This window comes from Mobula hypostoma, chromosome 10, assembly GCF_963921235.1.
Source record: "Mobula hypostoma chromosome 10, sMobHyp1.1, whole genome shotgun sequence".
NCBI classification, from domain to species: domain Eukaryota; kingdom Metazoa; phylum Chordata; class Chondrichthyes; order Myliobatiformes; family Myliobatidae; genus Mobula; species Mobula hypostoma.
Genome location: NC_086106.1, coordinates 5200441 through 5223907, shown reverse-complemented (window position 1 = coordinate 5223907; position 23467 = coordinate 5200441). Strand labels below are relative to the sequence as shown.

The following is a 23467-nucleotide window of genomic DNA, read 5'->3' as shown; positions in this document are numbered from 1 at the left end:
AAAGCAGTGATTTTTGTCACTGATTGTTGGCAAGAAATAAGCAGAAAGACATTTAGAGCTGTTTTGCTCACTGTGGTTTCAAACATTCAGGCTTGGAGATGCCAGGAATTGTCAGGCATGAAAATGAAACGATTTCACTACTTCAAAAAGTTAGGGACTGACGAATTTGAAGGCATTAACAATCATCTTGAATATTACAATGAAAATGAAGATTTGGAAAGCGTTGTATGAAGGGTGTCCATTATCTGCTCTAGATGCCTGTGCTGATTTTTGTTCATTTACAATCAAAAGAACATGGCAGCGTTCGCTGGATGAATTTCACCATAACTATTATGAACTAATATGCAGGCGCACCTAATTAATTAGCTTGTTTATTTCGGCTTTTTTCTTAAAGATGTGCTGGGTGCATCCCGGCTACCGCTGCATTCTCCACAGCAATGTATCGGTCCACGGCCCAGGTGTTGGGGTGGTGGGACACTGGGGTGTCATCTCATCGTCATCTGTTTCCATCAGGGCAGGCAGGTCATCTTCTTCACATTCAGTTCCTGAACGACTTCACTTCTGGTCCGTTCGCTACTGCATTTGGTTTCAATTGTTATCCTTTCCTCTTTCAATTGCACCAGCTCTTCATCTATCAGTTCTTGGTCATGGAATGCCAAAACCTCTTCAATATCATCTTCGTCAACTTCCACAAGCCAAACTCACTTTGTCCTTACTTCACTCACCACGATCGAAACACTTAATTATGTCTAGCTTTACGCTAAGTGTAACACCCTTACGAGCTCTTTTAGGCTTTTCCAATACCATAGGACTCATCTAACGGCTGCTCACAGGCACGTGTTTAAGCAATGCCGGCTAGAATACAGTTCCGGGGGAGGAGTGGCTGCTTGGGACGTGCGCTGTTTTTTTCGTGCGCTGCCTTTTTTCATAACAGCGAGGTTTCGTAAAGCAAACGTTCGAAAAGCGGGGGATACCTGTACTGTAGTATTGATAATGTTCTATTTCATTTAAATACATAATTTGTTGCTCAGTTGAATGGCAGTTGGTCTTTTTTTCTACCTTTTTAACTATTTTCATGAAACTTTGGCTAATTAGGACAGCCACCTAAATGGACCAAAATGTACTGGCTCCAATGTGCCCCATTTAACTGGAATCCACAGTATTTTAACAGTGTCATTTTCCTCCATCAGGATTATTGTCTTTCAATGTGATTGGTTCCAAAATTTCAGTATTCACAGCTGGCTTGCTATGCTTTCTATTTGTTTCAGTAATAACTGTGTGGTGTCAAGTTTTCTTAAGTACTACTCTCAGATCAGTCTGTTTCACCCAAACATAAGGACAAGAGGATGCACAGAGTACACTATCAAAACATGGCCTTCAACAAATTGTTATGTATTCTGATGCACAAATCATTTTCATTTGATTATGAACCGATACACTAAGTATTCTTTCGCTCACTCAATTTCCCCCCCCCCCCCCGTATACACTGTCCACCTGGTATAGAGTCAGACACAGACAAATGAATATCAAATTCAAGCTGAAATCAATTTTTCACCAGGGAATTTTGGGAGTGGGGTAGAAGGTGGAAAAGAGTTGTTCCACTTTGGAGACACCAAAGTGAACACTAATCTCACAAAGGCAACGAGGAGAAATAGGACCCTTCAAATCCAATGGTTCAAAGGTTTATTTACTATCAAATTCAACCGAGACTCTTCTGCTCCAGATAGCCACTAAACAAAGAAGACCATAAGACAAAATATCAAACCCACCCTTCCCCCACACAGAAAAACTGCATCAACCTCCCCAAAACCCCTTCCCCCGCACAAACAAAATGCACCAAGCAGTAACAAGAATATCAACCCCAATTCCCCCTCCTCTTGCACAAAAAAACTAACAAATCCCACACATAGCAATCCATACAATAAAATATTAAACTAAATATCTCCCCGTTCTTCTAAACAAGAGATCCTAGACTATTTAAAAATAAAAATATAAAATCTCCCAATGTCCTGAAAACTTATTCCTTATAACAACGTGCTTTCTCTCTGTAACCATGTGGGTTTCCTCCAGGTGCTCTGGTTTCCCCCCACATTCCAAAAGGGTTAGGGTGAGGGTTAGTGCATTGTGGGTATGCAAGCATGGATATACTCGTGGGCCTCCTGACACAATCCTCAATGATTTGATGCAAACAAAGTTTTCCACTCCATGTTTCAATGTACATGTACCAAAGAAGCTAATAAAATATCTTTAACTTGCAATGCTGAGTAATTAAAAAAAATAATTACAAACACCTTCAACTTCTGCTTTACTCCTCCCTGGTGAGAAAAGTCATTAAAACACATCTGCTGTGAAGCCAGTCTCTGGAATAAATAGTTAATCAAGAGACAACCCATGGGGAACTGGATTCAAACACATCTTTTGAAAGCTATCTGCCAATAAACACTATCGGTAAGATTATTCCAACAGCTAACCTGGAATCTCAAAATCGAGGAGGAAAAAGTGACTGGGCCATGTTCATTTGTCAAGGTTACGTTTAATAGAGTTCCTTCCCCTCTCCCATGATTCCCCCCCTCACTCCATGTTGTCACACCCTACCACAATTCAAATTAATTTTTCCATTCTCTTGAAGGGGTTTCGGTCGCTGCAAGTCACGTCTACTGTCTCTTCCAAGTAGTCATTCTCCAAATATGGTAATCCCATGAAAATCAGTAACAGTTTTATTATTTAATGACCTATAACTGCATGCCATTCCAATCAGTAAGGATTGTGTTTGGAGGCCTGCTGGTATCGCCATGTTTCCAGTACCAACATAGTATGCCCACAATGGACTAACCCTATGCCTTTGGATTGTGGGAGAAAGTTCATAGTTCCTTGAAAGTGGCTACACATGTCAATGAGGTGGTTAATAAGGCTTATGGAATGCTTACTTTTATTAGTCAAGGCACTGAGTTCAAGTCAGGAGATTTTAATGCAACTTTATAAAACTCTGGTTAGGCCACATCCGGAGTATTGCATATGGTTTTGATTGCCGATGCAAAAGGAAGGCAGGCTTTGGGGAGGGTGCAGGAAAGGATGCTGCCTGGTTTTGAGGGCACGAGAGGTTGGATAAACTTGGGTTGCTTTCTTGGAGGCTGAGGGGAGATTTGCGAGGTTTACAAGATTATGAGAGGCATAGGCAGTAGACAGGATGTATCTGTTTCCCAGGGTTAAAATGACTAATATCAGAGGGCATGCATTGAAGGTGAGAGGGGGCAGGTTCAAAGGGGATGTCAGCGGCAATTACTCTTCTTTTATTCAGAGTGGTGGATGCCTGGAACATGCTGCCTGGTATGGCGGTACAGGCAAATACATCAGAGGCTTTTAAGAGATGTTTGGATAGGCACATGTATGTGAGGAAGATGGAAGGATATGGACATGGTATAGGAGGAGGGATTAGTATTTGGGTGTTTTTGATTTGCTTTTTAGCTGGTTCGGCACAACATTGTAGGCTGAAGGGTCTGTTCCTCTGCTGTACCGTTCTATGTTTTAAAAGCGGACTACCTAGAAGAAAACCTATACAGTTACAGGGAAAAAGTAGAAACAGTGATGTGATATGATGTATGATGAAATAGTACAATTCTCAGGAACAAGGCAGGCCATTTTTTTTTGTTTCCCAGGCCACTACAGAGAGGTCTCAATGGAGGACAAAGCATTCATTAATCTAAAAAAAAATTACTGGCAGAAGAATGAAGGTAAATAATATTTTCTTTAGGCTCAGTATTCTCTTCAAGGTCACTGTGTCAAATAGAATGCTTAATGATCAGGATTTGATTCAAATTCATGCCCCAAATTTGTGGGTGGCGAGGTAGCATAGTGGTTAGCACAACACTTTATGGTACCAGCGAGCCAGGTTCAATTCCTCTCCTTGCCTGTACGTTCTCCCTGTGACCGCTTCAGTTTCTTCCCAAAGACTGTGTGAAGCAAATTGTAAGTTGTCCCGTGATTAGGCTAGAAGAATTTGGGGGATTGCCGGGCAGCTCGACTCAAGGGGCCTACTTCACGCTGCATCCTGATAAATAAATAAACTTAATACATCGTTTTGATTGTTATACACAAGGAACGAATTTAAGAAGCCCAAGCCACAAATACCAAGGGAACAAACTACTTGTACACTGCATTGGCCAGAAAACCTCGATGAAAAGTATTTTCACCACAGATGAACTATGAATAATACTCAGGAATTATTAGTAATACACCTTGGAATGTATGCAGCACAGGCCATTAAATAATAAATGACTCAAGCTAGATTAACTTTTTAAATAAAAAATCTTCTTCGCTGATATGCAATTCCAAAAATAAAAGGGAACGAGAAAGGGTGAGAGACGGCAATATACAGAGAAGCCAATAATATATTTCAGGTAAACAACAGGAATTCTGCAGATGCTGGAAATTCAAGTAACACACATCAAAGTTGCTGGTGAACGCAGCAGGCCAGGCAGCATCTGTAGGAAGAGGTGCAGTCGACGTTTCAGGCCCAGACCCTTCGTCAGAACTAACTGAAGGAAGAGTGAGTAAGGGATTTGAAAGTTGGAGGGGGAGGGGGAGATCCAAAATGATAGGAGAAGACAGGAGGGGGAGGGATAGAGCCGAGAGCTGGACAGGTGATTGGCAAAAGGGGATATGAGAGGATCATGGGACAGGAGGTCCGGGAAGAAAGACAAGGAGGGCGGGGGGGGGACCCAGAGGATGGGCAAGAGGTATATTCAGAGGGACAGAGGGAGAAAAAGGAGAGTGAGAGAAAGAATGTATGCATAAAAATAAGTAACAGATGGGGTACGAGGGGGAGGTGGGGCCTTAGCGGAAGTTAGAGAAGTTGATGTTCATGCCATCAGGTTGGAGGCTACCCAGACAGAATACAAGGTGTTGTTCCTCCAACCTGAGTGTGGCTTCATCTTTACAGTAGAGGAGGCCGTGGATAGACATGTCAGAATGGGAATGGGATGTGGAATTAAAATGTGTGGCCACTGGGAGATCCTGCTTTCTCTGGCGGACAGAGCGTAGATGTTCAGCAAAGTGGTCTCCCAGTCCACGTCGGGTCTCGCCAATATATAAAATGCCACATCGGGAGCACCGGACATGCAGAACTCGTTGACTTTATTAACTTTGCCTCCAACTTTCACCCTGCTCTCAAGTTTACCTGGTCCATTTCCGACACCTCCCTCCCCTTTCTAGATCTTTCTGTCTCTGTCTCTGGAGACAGCTTATCCACTGATGTCTACTATAAGCCTACTGACTCTCACAGCTATCTCGACTATTCCTCTTCTCACCCTGTCTCTTGCAAAACTGCCATCCCCTTCTCGCAATTCCTCTGTCTCCGCCGCATCTGCTCTCAGGATGAGGTTTTTCACTCTGGAACGAGGGAGATGTCTTCCTTTTTTAAAGAAAAGGGCTTCCCTTCCTCCACTATCAACTCTGCTCTTAAACGCATCTCCCCCATTTCACGTACATCTGCTCTCACTCCATCCTCCCGCCACCCCACTAGGAATAGGGTTCCCCTGGTCCTCACCTACCACCCCACCAGCCTCCGGCTCCAACATATTATTCTCTGTAACTTCTGCCACCTCCAACGGGATCCCACCACTAAGCACATCTTCCCCCCCCCCACATTCCGCAGGGATTGCTCCCTACGCAACTCCCTTGTCCATTCGTCCCCCCCATCCCTCCCCACTGATCTCCCTCCTGGCACTTATCCGTGTAAGCGGAACAAGTGCTACACATGTCCTTACACTTCCTCCCTCACCACCATTCAGGGCCCCAAACAGTCCTTCTAGGTGAGGCAACACTTCACCTGTGAGTCGGCTGGGGTGATATACTGCGTCCGGTGCTCCCGATGTGTCCTTTTATATATTGGCGAGACCCAACGCAGACTGGGAGACCGCTTTGCTGAACATCTACACTCTGTCCGTCAGAGAAAGCAGGATCTCCCAGTGGCCACACATTTTAATTCCACATCCCATTCCCATTCTGACATGTCTATCCACGGCCTCCTCTACTGTAAAGATGAAGCCACACTCAGGTTGGAGGAACAACACCTTGTATTCTGTCTGGGTAGCCTCCAACCTGATGGCATGAACATCGACTTCTCTAACTTCCGCTAAGGTCCCACCTCCCCCCCGTACCCCATCTGTTACTTATTTTTATGCACACATTCTTTCTCTCACTCTCCTTTTTCTCCCTCTGTCCCTCTGAATATACCTCTTGCCCATCCTCTGGGTCCCCCCCCCGCCCTCCTTGTCTTTCTTCTCGGACCTCCTGTCCCATGATCCTCTCATATCCCTTTTGCCAATCAACTGTCCAGCTCTTGGCTCCATCCCTCCCCCTCCTGTCTTCTCCTATCATTTTGGATCTCCCCCTCCCCCTCCAGCTTTCAAATCCCTTACTCACTCTTCCTTCAGTTAGTCCTGACGAAGGGTCTCGGCCTGAAACGTCGACTGCGCCTCTTCCTACAGATGCTGCCTGGACTGCTGCATTCACCAGCAACTTTGAAATATATTTCAGGTACTAACAGCAATCTTTTGTCAATATCCTGCAAATATGCTGACAGCTTTTATTCTAATGGAACTGCATCAGAAAACATTCATATTGTTGGATTCTTCAGAATGGCAGTTCTTGTTCCCTTTCATCTGTACTAGAATAGTCCGTACCTCTTAGTGACTCCTCATTGCCGCTTCCCATCCCTCACAGACCAGCTAGACTGCAATTTGAGCAAGTGACATCATCAGGTAGTTTTGCGGTGTGTGTAACCATAATCCTTTTTAAAAAATATATTTAATTGCTTTCAAGTGTTACTCAAGCTGTCTATGCTGGAGTGTGTGGAGCCATTGTAGCCCCGTTCTTGCTTGTAAGTATTACTCTTTGCTACACATTGCCTATGGCAGAGAGTGCAGTATTTTATTAAATGCCCCATTGAAAGGGAACTCAAATTAAATAGCAGTTGATAATCAATGCAATGCAAATTGTGAGCCCAACTACAGTACTTTATATTTTATTGTCGCCAAACAATTGATACTACAGCGTACAATCATCACAGCGATATTTGATTCTGCGCTTCGCATTCCCTGGAGTACAAATAAAGAGTAAATATTAAAAAAATTAAATCATAAATCATTATATAATGATGTACTATAACTACAGCTACATGCATGTGCTTTTGCACAGTACTGCATTTGTCAATGTGGAGGGGCGGAGGGCGAGTTTGTTAATCTGGCAGGAGGGAGCACAGGATGTTGGGACTGGTGAAGTTGGAGCGCCACAGGAGAGGTCTGGGTCAGCTGGCAGAGGAGAGCTGGGGTAGGGAGTGGTGTGGGTGCAGACACGCCCAGCCCCGAGATACCATGCAAGGTCATTTGATTCTAAACAATTTGCTTATTAATCATTACAGAATGTCTCTCCAGTGCTTCCCGCACCTTCCCCTTTTCCCAACTATGATTCCCCTCTCCCTGCCCCTTCCCACTCTCGGAATCAGGATTATCATCACTCACATATGTCATGAAATTTTTTTGTGGTACAGTGCCATATTTAAAGTTACTACAGTACTGTGCAAAGGTCTAAGGCATTTAGTAGCTATTAATTTGCATCTAAGACTTTATACAGTTCTGAATATACAACTACAGAAAATACTTACTTTTAAAAGAACTATATCATTGCAGTCTGATGCAACCAATACCCTGAATTTTGCATGCAGCAAATTCAATTCACAAACTGAAAAGCAAATCCAATACCAGTACATCCTCAGTTACACTGGAAAAATTTCAATGGAAACTTGACAGTTCAATTTCCCACAAGAATATGCCATGTTAACAGCATTTTTGTTAACATCAAAAGAACTGAACATCTACAAAACTGCGACAACATACTGACTATGAACCTGCCATTGTACAGAAGCTTTACAAAACTAAAAATCCCTACCGTCCCATTTTACAGGATGAAACCAATCGCAAATATCAGCCAAGTGTTTCAGCATTTTGAAGAATAACACAGTATGCCATCTAAGAAAATCAAAATAACTCTATTCTTTATCAGCACTCTGTGACCTTGTTCATAGCAACAGCAAATATACAGACACACTTAGTGGCCATTTTATTAAGTTCACCTGTACAGCTGCTCAGTAATGCAAATATCTAATCAGCCAATCATATGGCAGCAACTCAATGGATAAAAGCATGCAGACATGGTCAAGAGGTCCAGTTGTTGTTTAGACTAAATGTCAAAATCTGGAAGGAATATGATCTGAGTGACTTTGAGTGTGGAATGATTGTTGGTGCCAGACGGGGTGGTTTGAGTGCCTCAGAAACTGCTGATCTCCTGTGATCCATCCAGTGAACTGTGAAACATCCAGTGTGGGTGAAAGCGTCTTGTTAATGAGAGAGGTTGGAGGAGAATGGCCTGACTGGTTCAAGCCGACAGGAAGGCGACAGTAATGCAAATAATCATCTATTACAACAGTGGTGTCTGACACACAGAAGAGTAAGTCTGAACACACAACACATCGAACCTTGAAGTGGATGGGCTACACCAACAGAAGACCACAAGCATACATTCAGTGGCCATTATATACAGGAGGTATATACAAATGTGGTATTATTCCACAATAATAAACAGCTTTCAAAAGTCAAAATGCATTAATGACTTTCAGGTTCTAATTTTGTCTAAATTTGGTTCATCTTCAACATAAACAATGGCTTTCAAAATACTAGAAATAAAAGAAAACACTAAATGTAAAAATATTAAAGGAAAAAATGAAATCAAACTGCAATATTCTAAAAGTATTGCTGAGTTTACCACTGTCCTTAGATAACTTGAGATTTCCTCTTTTCAATCAAAAGTACTGGGCTCAAAATGTCTTCCTCTGCTCTCCGAGAATGTGTCAAATTACACAGGTTAAGCAAATTGCAAAGAGATATTCCTCCTAATCCAGCAAAGACTGTATCAAATTCCATTCCTATTTCCTGGTTTGTTCCTACCCGATCTGGGGAATAACTTTACATGCCAAAGAACAGAACTGGATAGAGTGGAATCAGACCAACTCTGACCAGGCAAAAGCACAGGACTTGATATGCCATTTATAGAATTATGTACTTAATACTTAGAAAGAAACACAGAACTCTTCAGCCAGGAAGAAATGTATGAAGAGGACAGAACTGTATGATGCCAGTTTATGGAATGAGGGTGCCACTGTAGTGTAATGGTTAGCTATGTAGATCGGGGTATTAAGAGTTCAGAGTTAAATCCGATGTTGTCTGCAAGAAGTTTGTAAACCGTTCCCATCAGTACACAGATTTCCTCCAGGTGCTCTGGTTTCCCCCCACAGCCCAAAGATGTACTGGTTAGTAGGTCTACTGGTCATTGTAAATTGTGCCATGATTAGATTAGGGCTAAATACATAAGTTGTTGGGGAGCAATGTTCCCTGTAAGGTGTGTGTGCACACACAACTTCTGACTATGAGCAAAAAATGTGTGTCGTGATGGACTTTAGGACCCGGGGAGCTAGGGAGCTCAGGAACCACCGCCTGTGGCTGCTACTGAGTCCTGAGTCAGGAGAATGCCAGGGTAAACATAAATTTGGGGAAAGCAATTTGAGAATTATTAATCCATTAATTTCAATACGTTAACGGCATCTGTGAACGGAACAGAAATACTGCAAATTCAGCAGCAGCGGCTGCGGGCGGCGGTTCCTGAGCTCCTTGGGCCAAAAGTCCATCTTTCATGACGCAAATTCCTTGCGCGCTAGTAGCAAAAGATGCGTGCGCGGCAAACACCTGAGAGGGAATGTTGCTGGGCAGTGGGGCTTGTTGGGCCAACAGGGCCTGCTCCATGCTGTATTTCTAAATAATAAATTTCAGAATGAGAAGGCCAAAAGTGCTGGTTTGCATGCTCCATGTTCCTGCAGTAATTACATCAAGAAAGGATCAGATGACTGAGGAAATTCCCAAAGGGAAACAACTCCCAGTCTGGCTGATCTTCACATGTTGTAGGCAAGGCTGAATAATTGACAAATTCCTCTAAAATATCTACACCTTAGAAACAGTTCAGGAGCTCATCATCTGACTGAATACAAAAAAAAAAGAAAGTGTTCCCTGTAAAATACTGCCAATTTTTCTAATAAACCCACAGACTGATTTCAGTCACCCTGTCTGGATGTCATTGTTCAAAAACAGGAACCAGCTAGAAAGCTGGTGTCTGCACAACCATCCATTGCTGACACAAAATCTGGCTCTCAAATATAAAGCCAGTGTGTATCATGAGCTGCTAACAGGAAGCAATTTTAATGCACCAAATCTAACCTACCAGCTGAGCAGCTGAATGCTTGCATATTGTTTTTACAGTTCAGGAGATCCTGAATTAGCTGAAGGCATTGTAGCCACACCCAAGCTATTATATATAATATACTGTATATATGCCAGTATTTGTATTTCCTTCTTTTGAACAACTTGAGGCATTTTAAGTCCACTTTTCAATCAAGTTATCAAAGGGTGTTAATCCAGCAAAATTTAGAACATTTTCTGCCCAAAATTTTAATCCTTCCAACATAAAAATATTTAGATAGTGTTTAAATTTAGAGTCAGAGTCATAAACTAGTTCAGCACAGAAACAAGCTTTTCAGCCCACCTAGTCCATGCCGAATCCTTTTAAATTGCCTACTCTCATCAACCTGAACCTTACCACCCTGTCCTCCACGTACCTCTCCAAACTTTGCTTGAATGCTGAAATTGAGTGAAGCAACTCAAACTGCCAATCCCATCTGACAAATGTGTCCTTTAAGCTCCCAATGTGAGCTGCTCATTGAATTCAGGGTTGATTCCTTGACTCCACAGTAAACAGCAAGGACATCCCAGGCGACTTCGCAAATTGTGATGCTGGACGGCTCTGCTGCTACTGATAAGATTATAGAGGCTCAGGTGTCCAATTCTGAAGTGATAATTTGGCGCGGCACAGTGGTAAGCACAACACTTTACAGTCGAGCGACCCTAGTTCAACTCGCGCCACTACCTGTAAGGAGTTTGTAGATTCTCCCCATATTTGCATGGGTTTCCTTTGGGTGCTCCAGTTTCCTCCCATAGTCCAAAGACCAGTTGGTAGGTTAATTGACAGACTCAATGTTCACACACCACCCAAATAGTATACTTTAATATTAATGGCTATTGTCTTTGCTAGTGAATTTTGATACACCTTTTCCTACAGTGGAACAGTCAGCACCCAGAGATTGTCATGAAGGAATCTGGCACATTATATGCAGCATTCTGTGAGGACTACTATGCCAGGTTGTTGTTTGACAAATTTTTGTTGTACACATCTCCTGATGTGTACAACAAGATGAGTAATTTTCCTTTTCTGCATCCAAATTCACTATCAAAGTCAAATGGACATTAATTAATAGTGAAATATGAAGCTGGGGTCATATCCCTGTTGTAGGGTTTGGAGGCCTGCATGCCTCAACGACCCACAGAACTATGTTGTCTGGAGTCTGGACTTTTATCCTTTAGCTCTTGCTCCGGTCACCCATGCCAAACAAGTCAAACAGTAGAGGCACACTGGTCCTCCAGGTTCGGGGGTTCAGATCAGGGCTAACAACCCTAATTGGTAAAGCAAAACTATTATGGAAACAGCAATGAAGAATCTTTCTGTATCTGTGTGTGATGGCATTCCTGTTTCCACCCAGGATTAGCATTACTGACAGTAATGGAAACCGCGAGAAAGCGACAGAGATGATGAAGGAAGCCCTGAATACCACCGAGAGGGGTGACCTTCAGTGATGTCCTTAGCACCAGCAGCATAAAGGGCAGTAACACATGAGGCTGGGGGCTTTCAGCACTTAACAAGACCAATAATTCTCCTGGATGAGAAAACAGTGCACTGGAAAACACCGTTTAGGAGAAATCCCAGGCACAGCCAAGTTTGTTATACTAGTTCAATGCGTTATAAAACACACCTGTTCTGACCTATCAAGACCATCTAACACAACACAAGTGATCTAATACCACAGATGAATAAACAACACTTCAGGATGGTTCATTCCAATGGCTTTGCAACATTCATCAGTATGCAAAGCTTAAAATAAATACTTGAAATGAATCTCATAATTCAGTACCTAGAGGAATCAAAGTATTACGTACAGAAGATGGGATGTTATGTTGAAGCTGTGTAAGATGTTAGTGAGGCCTAATTTGGAGTACTGTGTGCAGATTTGGTCACCTGCCTACATGAAAGATATGAATAAGACTGAAAGAGTACAGAGAAAATGTACAAGCATGTTGCCGGGACACAAAGTCCTGAGCTTATAGGGAAAAGTTAAATAGGACAGGGCCAGACTCTTGAATATCTACATTAACTTGTCCCATCATTGAAATGTTCCTACAGCCAATGGTCTCACTTTAAGGACTTTCTATCTCGTTATCTTATGTTCTTGTTATTTATTATTACTTATTTATATTTGCACAGTTTGTTGTCTTCTGCATTCTGGTTAATCTTTCAGTGATCCTGTTCTAGTCACTATTCTATAGATTTGCTGAGAAAGCCCACAGAAAAATGAATCTCAGCATTATATATGGTGACATATATGTACTTCAATAATATTTATTTTGAACTTTGAACTTTTTGTTCCATGATGCACAGATGATTTGATAGGAGTTTTACAAATTATGAGGGGTATAGATAGAGTAAATGCAAACTGTCTACAAGAAGGGTCAGAGCCATCTCTATTTCCTGAGGAGACTCTGGTCCTTTAACATCTGCCGGATGATGCTGAGGATGTTCTACGAGTCTGTGGTGGCCAGTGCAATCATGTTTGCTGTTGTGTGCTGGGGCAGCAGGCTGAGGGTAGCAGACACCAACAGAATCAACAAACTCATTCGTAAGGCCAGTGATGTTGTGGGGATGGAACTGGACTCTCTGTCGGTGGTGTCTAAAAAGAGGATGCTGTCCAAGTTGCACGCCATCTTGGACAATGTCTCCCATCCACTACATAATGTACTGGTTCGGCACAGGAGTACATTCAGCCAGAGACTCATTCCACCGAGATGCAACACAGAGCGTCATAGGAAGTCATTCCTGCCTGTGGCCATCAAACTTTACAACTCCTCCCTTGGGGGGTCAGACACCCTGAGCCAATAGGTTGGTCCTGGACTTATTTCCTGGCACAATTTACATATTACTGTCTAATTATTTATGGTTTTATTACTATTTAATTATTTATGGTGCAACTGTAACGAAAACCAATTTCTCCCGGGATCAATAAAATATGACTATGACTGTAACTTGAAGGCAGACTTGCACAAAATGTATATGCCTCAATATTGGCAAACTAATCATACAACTGCCAAGTTAGTCCTTTTACATTTTAGTTACAGCTATAGATACTATATAAACTTTATGGAAGAGAAAAGAATGGATCTATAACTAATCTGAACAATTTGCTACAAAGAATTCAAAAAGCATATTACATAATAATGACAGCACTGGATTTATTGCTAAATGCATTTGGGTGGCGAAGTGAAGATACATCTCAAACAAAGGTGGTGTAAGGTGCTCCTTCCCTCCACTGGCCTGCAGGTCACCCTCGGGCAAAATGTAGATTAGATTAGATTCAACTTTATTGTCATTGTGCTGAGTATAGTTACAAAGCCAATGAAATGCAGTTAGCATCTGACCAGAAATGCAAAGAATAGTGTTATTTATAAAATAACTGCGAATTAAAAAAGTGCTACAGCACACAAGTACTGAGACAGTACAATATGGGTACAACACTGCTTAGCTCTTCCTGTGCCTGCTGGTGCAGGAGCGGAGGCTCCTGTAGTGCCTACCAGATCGGAGGAGAGTAAAAAGTCCAAGGTTAGGGTGAGACGTATCCTTGATAATGCTTTTCGCCCTGCCCAGGCAGCGTTTATGGTAGATGTTCTCAATGTTGGGCAATTGGGTGCTGATAATCTGTTGGGCAGCTTTCATCACATGCTGGAGTGCTTTGCGGTCCAATACGGACAATTGCCATACCACACTGAGATGCAGTTGGTGAGTACGCTCTCAATGGTACAGCGGTAAAAGTCTGTCAGCATCTTGGGACAGAGGTGAGCTTTCTTGATGCTCTGCAGGAAATAAAGGCACTGTTGTGCCTTTTTGATCAGGATGGAGGAGTTCAGGGACCAGGTGAGATCCTCGGAAATGTGGACACCAAGGAATTTGAAGCTTGATACACGCTCCACTACAGCTCTGTTGATGTAGATGGGGATGTGAGTGTGGTTCCTAGCATACCTCAAGTCCACAATGATCTCCTTAGTCTTCTGGGTGTTAAGAGCCAGGTTGCTGTCGGCACACCACGCGGCCAGGTCCCTGTAGGCTGTCTCGTCGTCCCCTCTGATCAAGCCAACCACCGTGGTGTCATCTGCGAACTTGATTATGGAGTTAGAACCATGTACAGGAACGCAGTCATAGGTGAAAAGGGAGTACAGAAGAGGGCTCAGCACATAGCCTTGAGGCATGCCAGTGTTTAGGGTGAGAGTGGAGGAGGAGAGGTTGTCTAACTTAACTGATTGGGATCTGTTAGTGAGAAAGTCCAAGGTCCAATTGCAGAGGGATGAGCTGATACCAAGCTGGCGAAGTTTGGCGATCAGCTTGGAGGATATCACAGTATTGAATGCCGAATTAAAATCAATGAACAGCGTTCTGACTTAAAGAGTTGGGGGCTGTCCAGGTGGGTCAGGGAAGAGTGAAGTACCCCGGAGATGGCGTCCTCTGTTGACCTGTTGGTGTGATAGGCAAATTGATGGGGGTCCAGGGTAGTGGGCAGACAGGATTTCCAATGTAATAGTTCCGATGTCTCTCAAAGCACTTTGCAATGATGGGGGTGAGTGCAACTGGACAGTGGCAGTGGAATGTTTCGGCACTGGCACGACGGTGGCAATCTTGAAGCTTGTGGGGACAACTGCCTGGGCCAGGGACAGATTAAAAATATCTGCGAAGACCCCAGTCAACTGCCCTGCACAGACTCCGAGCACACAGCCCCCAATCAGGGTAATGTGAAGCCATGGGAACAGGTGGTGGATGGTCATATGAGCAGCTGGTGTATATCACAAGTCCTGGTTATGTGACCACTAACACCAGGCAGACAATCTCTGGAATATTGATGATGGCTGGGGGTCCCTCATCTTGTAAAGACACTGCCCAGAAGCTGGCAATGGCAAACCACTTCTGTAGAAAACTTCGCCAGAACAGTCATGGTCATGGAAAGACCATGATTGCCCACATCATACGATATGGCACATAACGAACGAACGAGTACTTATAATCTTGCGTTTAACATTTTTTTTTACAAAAGCATTTCAAATCAACTGACCACAACCTCTGCACATTATGAATATCCTGAAGAGTTAATCCCTCCACCAGTATAAAATTATTGAACTTACAATGGCAGAAAAACACTATTTTTTTCCATTGCTACTTCTCTAAAACGTGGAAACAAGACAGCATTCTCAGAAATGAATGGATGCTTTCCAAGAGGAATTTTAACTGAAGGAAAATATTCTCTTGCCAACGTCCCTGGTGGCTGGGTTGGCTGTATATAAAGGAGTTCTAACCTGGCTCACAGTTTTAATTTCAATCTATGATCAATTTCAGTTCATTGTGGTTGGAATATCTAGGCTGGAGATTAAAAAAATAGACCAGAGTTCCAGTTGCCTAAGTCCATGGACATAGAAAAAGTGCCAGAATATTGCATTGAAATCAATAAACCATGATTGTACTGAATGGGAGAAAGGGCCAAATTAACTAATCCTGCTCCTAATTTTTCTATGCTCATATGAAGTAAAGGATTAATTGCTCTATCTGGATCAGGGGTTCCCAACCTGGGGTTCGTGGACCTCTTGCTTAATGGCATGACATGGCATGAAAAAGTTTGGGAACCCCTGATCTCGAACATGCCTTTTCTAAACAAAGGAATTCCAGAACTATTCCCCTTGTATTTCTCTGTACCCCTGCCACTTATTCTCTCACATGCTCATCGATTCAAAGATACAAAAAGGAAATGTAAGGACCCCCACCACCCAGGACATGCTACTAACAGAAAGTACAGGAACCTAAAGAGACACACTCAATGATTCAGGAACAGTTTCTTCCCCTCTCCCTTCTGATTTTGGAATGGATATTGAATCCATGAACACTACCTCACTACTTATTTAAAATTTCCATTTTTGCACTACATACTGAACTATTGAATAAATACGAATATATGAAGTGTGAAGTCTTTCACCAATCAACTCCCCAGCTCTTTCCTTCACCTCTCCCGGTGTCACCTATCACCTATTATCTTGCATTTCCTCCTCTCCTTCCCCTACCTTCTTACTCAGACTTCTCAATCTTTTTTCTCCAGTTCTGAAGAAGGGTCTCAGCCCAAAACGTCAACTGTTTTCCCTTTTCCATAGATGCTGCCTGACCTGCTGAGTTCCTCCAGCATTTTGCGTCTGTTGCATATACACTTACTGTGATGAGCATTTTTTTGGTTATGTATTGCAATGTACCACTGCTGCAAAGACAAGTTTCTCAACATATGCCGGTGCTATTAAACCCAATTTTGAATTCCTCTTTTGTCTCTAACCAACTCCCAAGATAATTCATAGTTGCTAATTAATCTACCGGTATATATTTAGGATGTAGGAGGAAGCAGAGACAACTAGCAGAACTCCATGTGGTCACATGGAGAATACAAAAGCAGCACCCAATGTCAGGGTCAAACCCTGGATCCCAGAGATGTGTGGTTGTAGCACTATTTGGCAATTATGGATGGAATAGGATATGGACATAATGGACACCTCAATGACAATTTAAAAATGGATCTTGGACAAACAACTGGAAAACAGTTGCAGGAATATAACACAAGCAATTCTATCCCTTCCTAAAGCAAAAGAAAATAAAGATCCAAACCCCAAGACATACCCAACAAATGTAATACCAGGGGCTACACATCCACGTAGAGAAATTAGAAGGTTAAAGCTGTCCTGTGAAACAGTTAAACATGCTGGCTGCAAACAGATCAGATCTATTTCAACACCTTCCAAAGCTGGTCAGGACATGTACCGACAGCAAGCAGAACACCTGAAAATAATCTGCAGTATGCAGCCATTTCTGTTATAATTATCCGAACTCCAGGAAAAGATAGCAGTAATAATCTGTCTCTTTCTTTGCCACTATAATTCAGACAGGGGGAAAAAAAAAACTATTTCTCAGAAACTAAAGTGAAGCAGACTAGTTCATAAACATAGTCCAAGAAGCCAAAGCAACATACCAAACAGTCAGTCGTTTCTGGAATGAATCCTTGTTATTTCCACTGCTACCACTCATATTCCTTGTGTCAGGGTAAATTACAAACACCATCTTTGTGTCCATAATCACAAATTTACACTTCTCAATGTTCCCCAAATGGTTTATTACCATGAGTCTTTACTTGCACATAGGATAACGTCGAAATATTACTAGCAGAATAATATGAAGATAAAACAAGGAGCAATTTTCTTTGTTCAACAAGAAAAAGGCCATTACCTGCCAGAGAACAGCAGTTGTAATTCAAGCAGATAATTTCTTTTTAGTAATGTTTACAGAATTTAGAGTGGCCTCCACCATGAGCCTCCGGAAGATCCTCCAACCACGCCTTACTCCATCAGTGTCAATGAGAAGACATGGCCACAATGATCATGAGAATATGTTGGAGATGGATTGGGCATGTGATGAGAAGAGAGGTCAACGCCATCAAGACAGCACTTCTGAAGGGCGGAGGAAGCATGGGAGACCAAAGGCAACTTGGCGACAAATCATAGAGGCAGAAATGAGGACCAAAAACCACAGCTGGGCCACAATAGGGAAGATTGAGAAGGACAGATAGAGATGGAGGATCTTCATTGCTGCCCTAAACACCAGCAGCATGACAGGCAGTTAAGTGACCAACATTGCAATAAAGCACTACATTGACACTATTATACTAGAATCTCACTGCGGAAAAAGAAACACTTGAAAAATAAACATTCTCACAATTTCATCATCCTTTTCCTGTAACTGGCAGGTGTAATTTGAGAGTATATGATGGATTAACAGAAGGGCAGACACCTGGACACATGCAGTAAATATACATACATCCATCCGGACCAAAACCACACTGAGGATTGTTGGTAGTATTCAACCTGAGAGTACTGTACACAAATACAAAAGGTATGCTGAGGCATCCAAAATGTCTGAAATCCCACTTCACATTGCCTGCTTCCCAATTGCACTATCCATCCAGCTCAAAACAAAACAAAAATGCATGCTCAACATCCGATCAAAGTTGCATTTCATTTAAGGAACTATGGCAAAATGAGCAAGAACAGGTAGTTGGCTACTAGTAATCTAGCAACATCTATTATGGATCTTCTAATCGCAGGCTTATTGCATTGATGTATATAAAAAACTAGCATGCAGTCACTTCACCCTCCCTATTCAAAGTACATTTATTATCAGCAAACAACAGGAATTCTGCAGATGCTGGAAATTCAAGCAACACACATCAAAGTTGCTGATGAACGCAGCAGGCCAGGCAGCATCTGTAGGAAGAGGTGCAGTCGACGTTTCAGGCCGAGACCCTTCGTCAGGTGCTGCCTACAGATGCTGCCTGGCCTGCTACATTTATTATCAGATTATGTACACTCCTAATTGAGGTTCGTCTCCTTGCAGGTAGCCACAAAACAAAGAAATGCAACAGAACGAATTAGAACCCAATCTGCAGAAAAAAAAGCACAAATGGTGGAAGCAACAAAAGCCAGCAAATAACTGAAGTTTACAAAAGTGAGCCCCTTACATATTGCTCTTTATGGAGGGCAGTGTGTAAGAGCTAAACAGAGGGATAATGTCATAAATTGCCAAGAGTTACCACTTCACTGTTTCTGTTTTGGTCATTTTCCAGGGTTCTGTGCCCTTTCATTAGTCTTATTGCCTCATTATCTTCAAATGAAAGCTAGTACCTAGCAGTCAATGTCCATGCAAATTTTGCTCCTGAGACAGCAGTTTATGTCTAGAGATATTTATGCAACTCTAACCTTCCTTCAATTGGTCCCGTTGGAACAGACTTTGTATTTATTGGCTTTCTTGACCCCATACCTAAATTACTGACTGCCTCAGCATCCTGTTACATAGTAATGACACTGCTTAAGACAAGGATGCAAAAATATTCACAGTGATGCTTCAAAGAATATCTTTGCTCTAGTGAAGTCACTTCTCAGGGCGCAAGGCACATAGGGTAGCACGGTAGCACTGTGGTTAGCACAATGCTTGACAGTACTGGTGACCGGAGTTCATTTCCCATTGCTGCCTGTAAGGAGTTTGTACGCTCTCCCCATGACCACATGGGTTTCCCCCAGGTGCTCCAGTTTCCTCCCACAGTCCAAAGACGCACTGGTCGGTAGGTTAATTGCTCATAGTAAATTGTTCTGTGATTAGGCTCGGGTTAAATTTGGGGGCTGCTGGTCGGAAGGGCCGACTGTGAGCCACATCACAATAAAATAAAATCCCCCAAAAAAAAATCACTGCCAGGATAATGTAGCCAATACTGCAAACAGATGGGGCTTGCTAACCACGAATGGTAGCTCATCTAGGAGAGGGAAAACTCCGATTTAAAACCTCCGCTGCCTTGCGGCTATACCCGCTCATGGGAAAGGCTTTGGGAGTAAACTCCAAGAAAAAAAAAATCCGGAGTCGGAATCCTGAAGGCAGTTGTCTGCTGTACCCAGCACCGGCACGGCAACCCCTGCGATGCCACTGGCACTAAACTGTATCGACTTTTGTCGTTCCTTTGAACCTGTCATCAGCATGGAGAGGGGGGGTCCCACTGCATGGGCAACAGACGGATCTCCATATCAACTCTGCCCTGGCTTGCGCCCTGGAGAAGTCACTCCCAGTGACTACCAGAGGCACAGTACCCATGGTTGACCACAACCAACAGAGGCCACACACACACACACTGCAAACATTCACAAAGATATGAATCATTTTTTTATTTGAACCATCTTGGCACATTCCATTCAGAACAAATCTGATTCCATATCAAGAACAAAATTACATATCACAATTTTCTAGATGCCTTTAACCAAGATAATGCAGGCCTTGCATAGTTCTTCAAAATAAGGCATTTCCCTTATAATGCTGCTCCACACATGTGAAAATTAAATTTAAAAACTTGTTTACGGGTCAGAAAAAATGTCTCTCTCTGCCATGCACAATCAACTCCTGCGCAACATTCACATTTACATTGTTTCTCAAGTCAACAAGATAAGCTATCAGAAACGTAATCTTACCTGTAGAATCAATAAAATCTATGCATTTTTCAATGAAGACAGGAATAGGTTTCTCCACTGTCACCACAGATGTCAGAGGCACTCCAAAGTAATTGCTTTCCCAAGTGCTCTTAGAAATGGAAGGTCTTGGTTTGGTCTTCGGCTTCTGCAGATGAAGGGAACATGCAGTACATTTAATAACACACATTTTCCAGAGCACACCTGTGACAATAGAATCACAACGCTTGTTAAATTTTTTCCACAAGTTAAATTTCAGGAACAAAATGAATGTTATACATGCCCACACATTTTAAATTTATTACATCAGAAAAGTGAAGTACATTTGAAAATAAGTGTGATTGCATTAAAGCATACAATTCTGTATTAAACTTAATGAGAAGATTCAAAGAGCAGGCAAGCAAAGAATGCAACAGACATTTCACAGAATCCAACAAAATTCATTAATTAGATTTTAATACTAGACTCATGCACCACACCATTTATAAAAAGCAGTTCAGACACTGGTCAAATGTCATGATGCAATAACTATATATTTACTCAATTCATGAGTTTTTCTCTCTATTATTATATATTACCTTTAAGAGGACCACCACCTTGTCGTGGTTTGAAGGCTTGCATGCCTCAGTGACCCAGAGACCTATATAGGCTGGAGTCAGAGCTTTATACTTTGACTCTTGGTAGGGTCACCCATGCCGAACAGGTCAAAGGGTAGAGGTCAGACTAAGAGTGGTCCACCAGTCCCCCAGGTTCAGGGGTTCAGCTCAGGGCTAACAACCCTGACTGGTCAAACAAAGCAATTAAGAATCCTTCCACATCCGAGTGCCAAGGTATTCCTGAGTCTGCACCCCGGACTTGGCGTGACTGACAGTAGTGGAAACCAAGAGGAAGCTACTGACATGATCAAGGAAGCCGTGAATGCTGCCAGAGATGAGGACCTTCATGGCTGCCCTAAACACCAGCCCTAAATTTCATGACGTATGCCAGTGATATTAAATCTGATTTTGATCCTGACAACTACCCATTATAGACACAAATGCTAGAAACAACTCTGCATTTTCACATCTTACTTAAAATAATGAAAGAATAAAAGAATAAACACAATAAATTCTGCAGATGCTGGGAGAAGCTCATCAGGTCTGGGAACATCAATGGAAAGGAATAAAGAGTTGATGTTTTAATCCTGATGCAGGTACACAGGCCAAAGCATTGACTCTTTATTCCTTTTCATAGCTGCTGCCTGACCTACTGAGTGCCTCCAGCATTTTGTGCGAGAGTGAAAATGTGCTTCTCTAAGGTACACAAAGGTTTTGCTCAATTGCTTCTCAACTCAGCGAAACACCCTTGGTGTATCAAATATTGACCCAGGGTTTGTGCTCAGCAGCAAATCAATAGTATTTGTCACTAAGCCTCTAAAGAAGTCTGTCCACAAAGAACCAACAAACTCATGACATCAGCCAGTGTCAGGAATCAATTCAGATGGACCTCTGGCATGTGATCATTTGCTGGGCAGCGAGGTACATTAAAGAATTTTCATTAACGTAAGAGGAAACTGAGGTGGCACAGTAGCCTAGTGGTCAAGTATGCGCTTTACAGTACAGGATACCTGGGTTCAATTCCAGCCGCTGTAAGGAGTTTGCACGTTCTCCTTGTGACCGCCTGGGCTTCCTCTGGGTCCAAAGACGTACTGGTTGGTAGGTTAATTGGTCATTGTAAATCATCCTGTGATTGGGCTCAGATTATAGTCATAGTCATATTTTATTGATCCTGGGGGAAATTGGTTTTCGTTACAGTTGCACCGTAAATAATTAAATAGTAACAAAACCATAAATAGTTAAATAGTAATATGTAAATTATGCCAGGAAATAAGTCCAGGACCAGCATATTGGCTCAGGGTGTCTGACCCTCCAAGGGAGGAGTTGTAAAGTTTGATGGCCACAGGCAGGAATGACTTCCTATGACACTCTGTGTTGCATCTCGGTGGAATGAGTCTCTGGCTGAATGTACTCCTGTGCCCAACCAGTACATTATGTAGTGGATGGGAGACATTGTCCAAGATGGCATGCAACTTGGACAGCATCCTCTTTTCAGACACATCAGAGAGTCCAGTTCCATCCCCACAACATTACTGGCCTTACGAATGAGTTTGTTGATTCTGTTGGTGTCTGCTACCCTCAGCCTGCTGCCCCAGCACACAACAGCAAACATGATCGCACTGGCCACCACAGACTCGTAGAACATCCTCAGCATCGTCCGGCAGATGTTAAAGGACCTCAGTCTCCTCAGGAAGTAGAGATGGCTCTGACCTGTATTAAATACAGAAATTGCTGGGTGGTGTGGTTAGAAGGCCAGAAGGGCCTATTCCGTGCTGTATTTCAATAAATAACTAAATTAATTATATTAAACATTTAAAATATTTCAATAAGAGGATAAATGCTGGCGTATAAAACCTCTGGCGTATGTCAGAGGTTACAGCAGGACATTGATAGGATGCAAAACTGGGCTGAGAAGTTGCAAGTGGAGTTCAACCCAGATAAGCGTGAGGTGGTTCATTTTGGTAGGTCAAGTATGATGGCAGAATATAGTATTAATGATAAGACTCTTGGCAGTGTGGAAGATCAGAGGATCCTGGGGTCTTAGTCCATAGGACACTGAAAGCTGCTGTGCATGTTGTCTCTGGTTAAGAAGGCATACGGTGCATTGGCCTTCATCAAGCACGGGAGTGAGTTTAAGAGCCGAGACATAATGTTACAGCTATACAGGACCCTGGTCAGACCCCACTTGCAGTACTGTGCTCGGTTCTGGTCACCTCACTACAGGAAAGATGTAGAAACTACAGAAAGGGTGCAGAGGAGATTTACAAGGATGTTGCCTGGATTGGGGAGCATGCCTTATGAGAATAGGTTGAGTGAACTCGGCCTTTTCTCCTCGGAGTGACGGAGGATGACAGGTGACCTGATAGATGTGTATAGGATGATGAGAGGTATTGATCGTGTGGATAGTCAGAGGTTTTTTCCCCCCAGGGCTGGAATGGCTAGCACGAGAGGGCACAGTTTTAAGGTGCTCGGACGTAGGTACAGAGGAGATGTCAGGAGCAAGTTTTTTATAAAAACACAGAGTGGTGAGTG

The 23467-nt window shown here is 42.7% G+C and overlaps 1 protein-coding gene across 3 annotated transcripts in view; it reads right to left on the bottom strand.

The window, feature by feature from the left end:
• arhgap35a (Rho GTPase activating protein 35a) overlaps nucleotides 1–23467 on the bottom strand; it is a 206113-nt gene that overhangs the window by 70477 nt on the left and 112169 nt on the right. For all 3 annotated transcript variants that reach the window (XM_063059930.1, XM_063059931.1, XM_063059929.1), the window contains one exon: nucleotides 20343–20487. In XM_063059930.1, the coding sequence (XP_062916000.1) occupies nucleotides 20343–20487 (145 nt within the window). The remainder of the gene's footprint in view (nucleotides 1–20342; nucleotides 20488–23467) is intronic.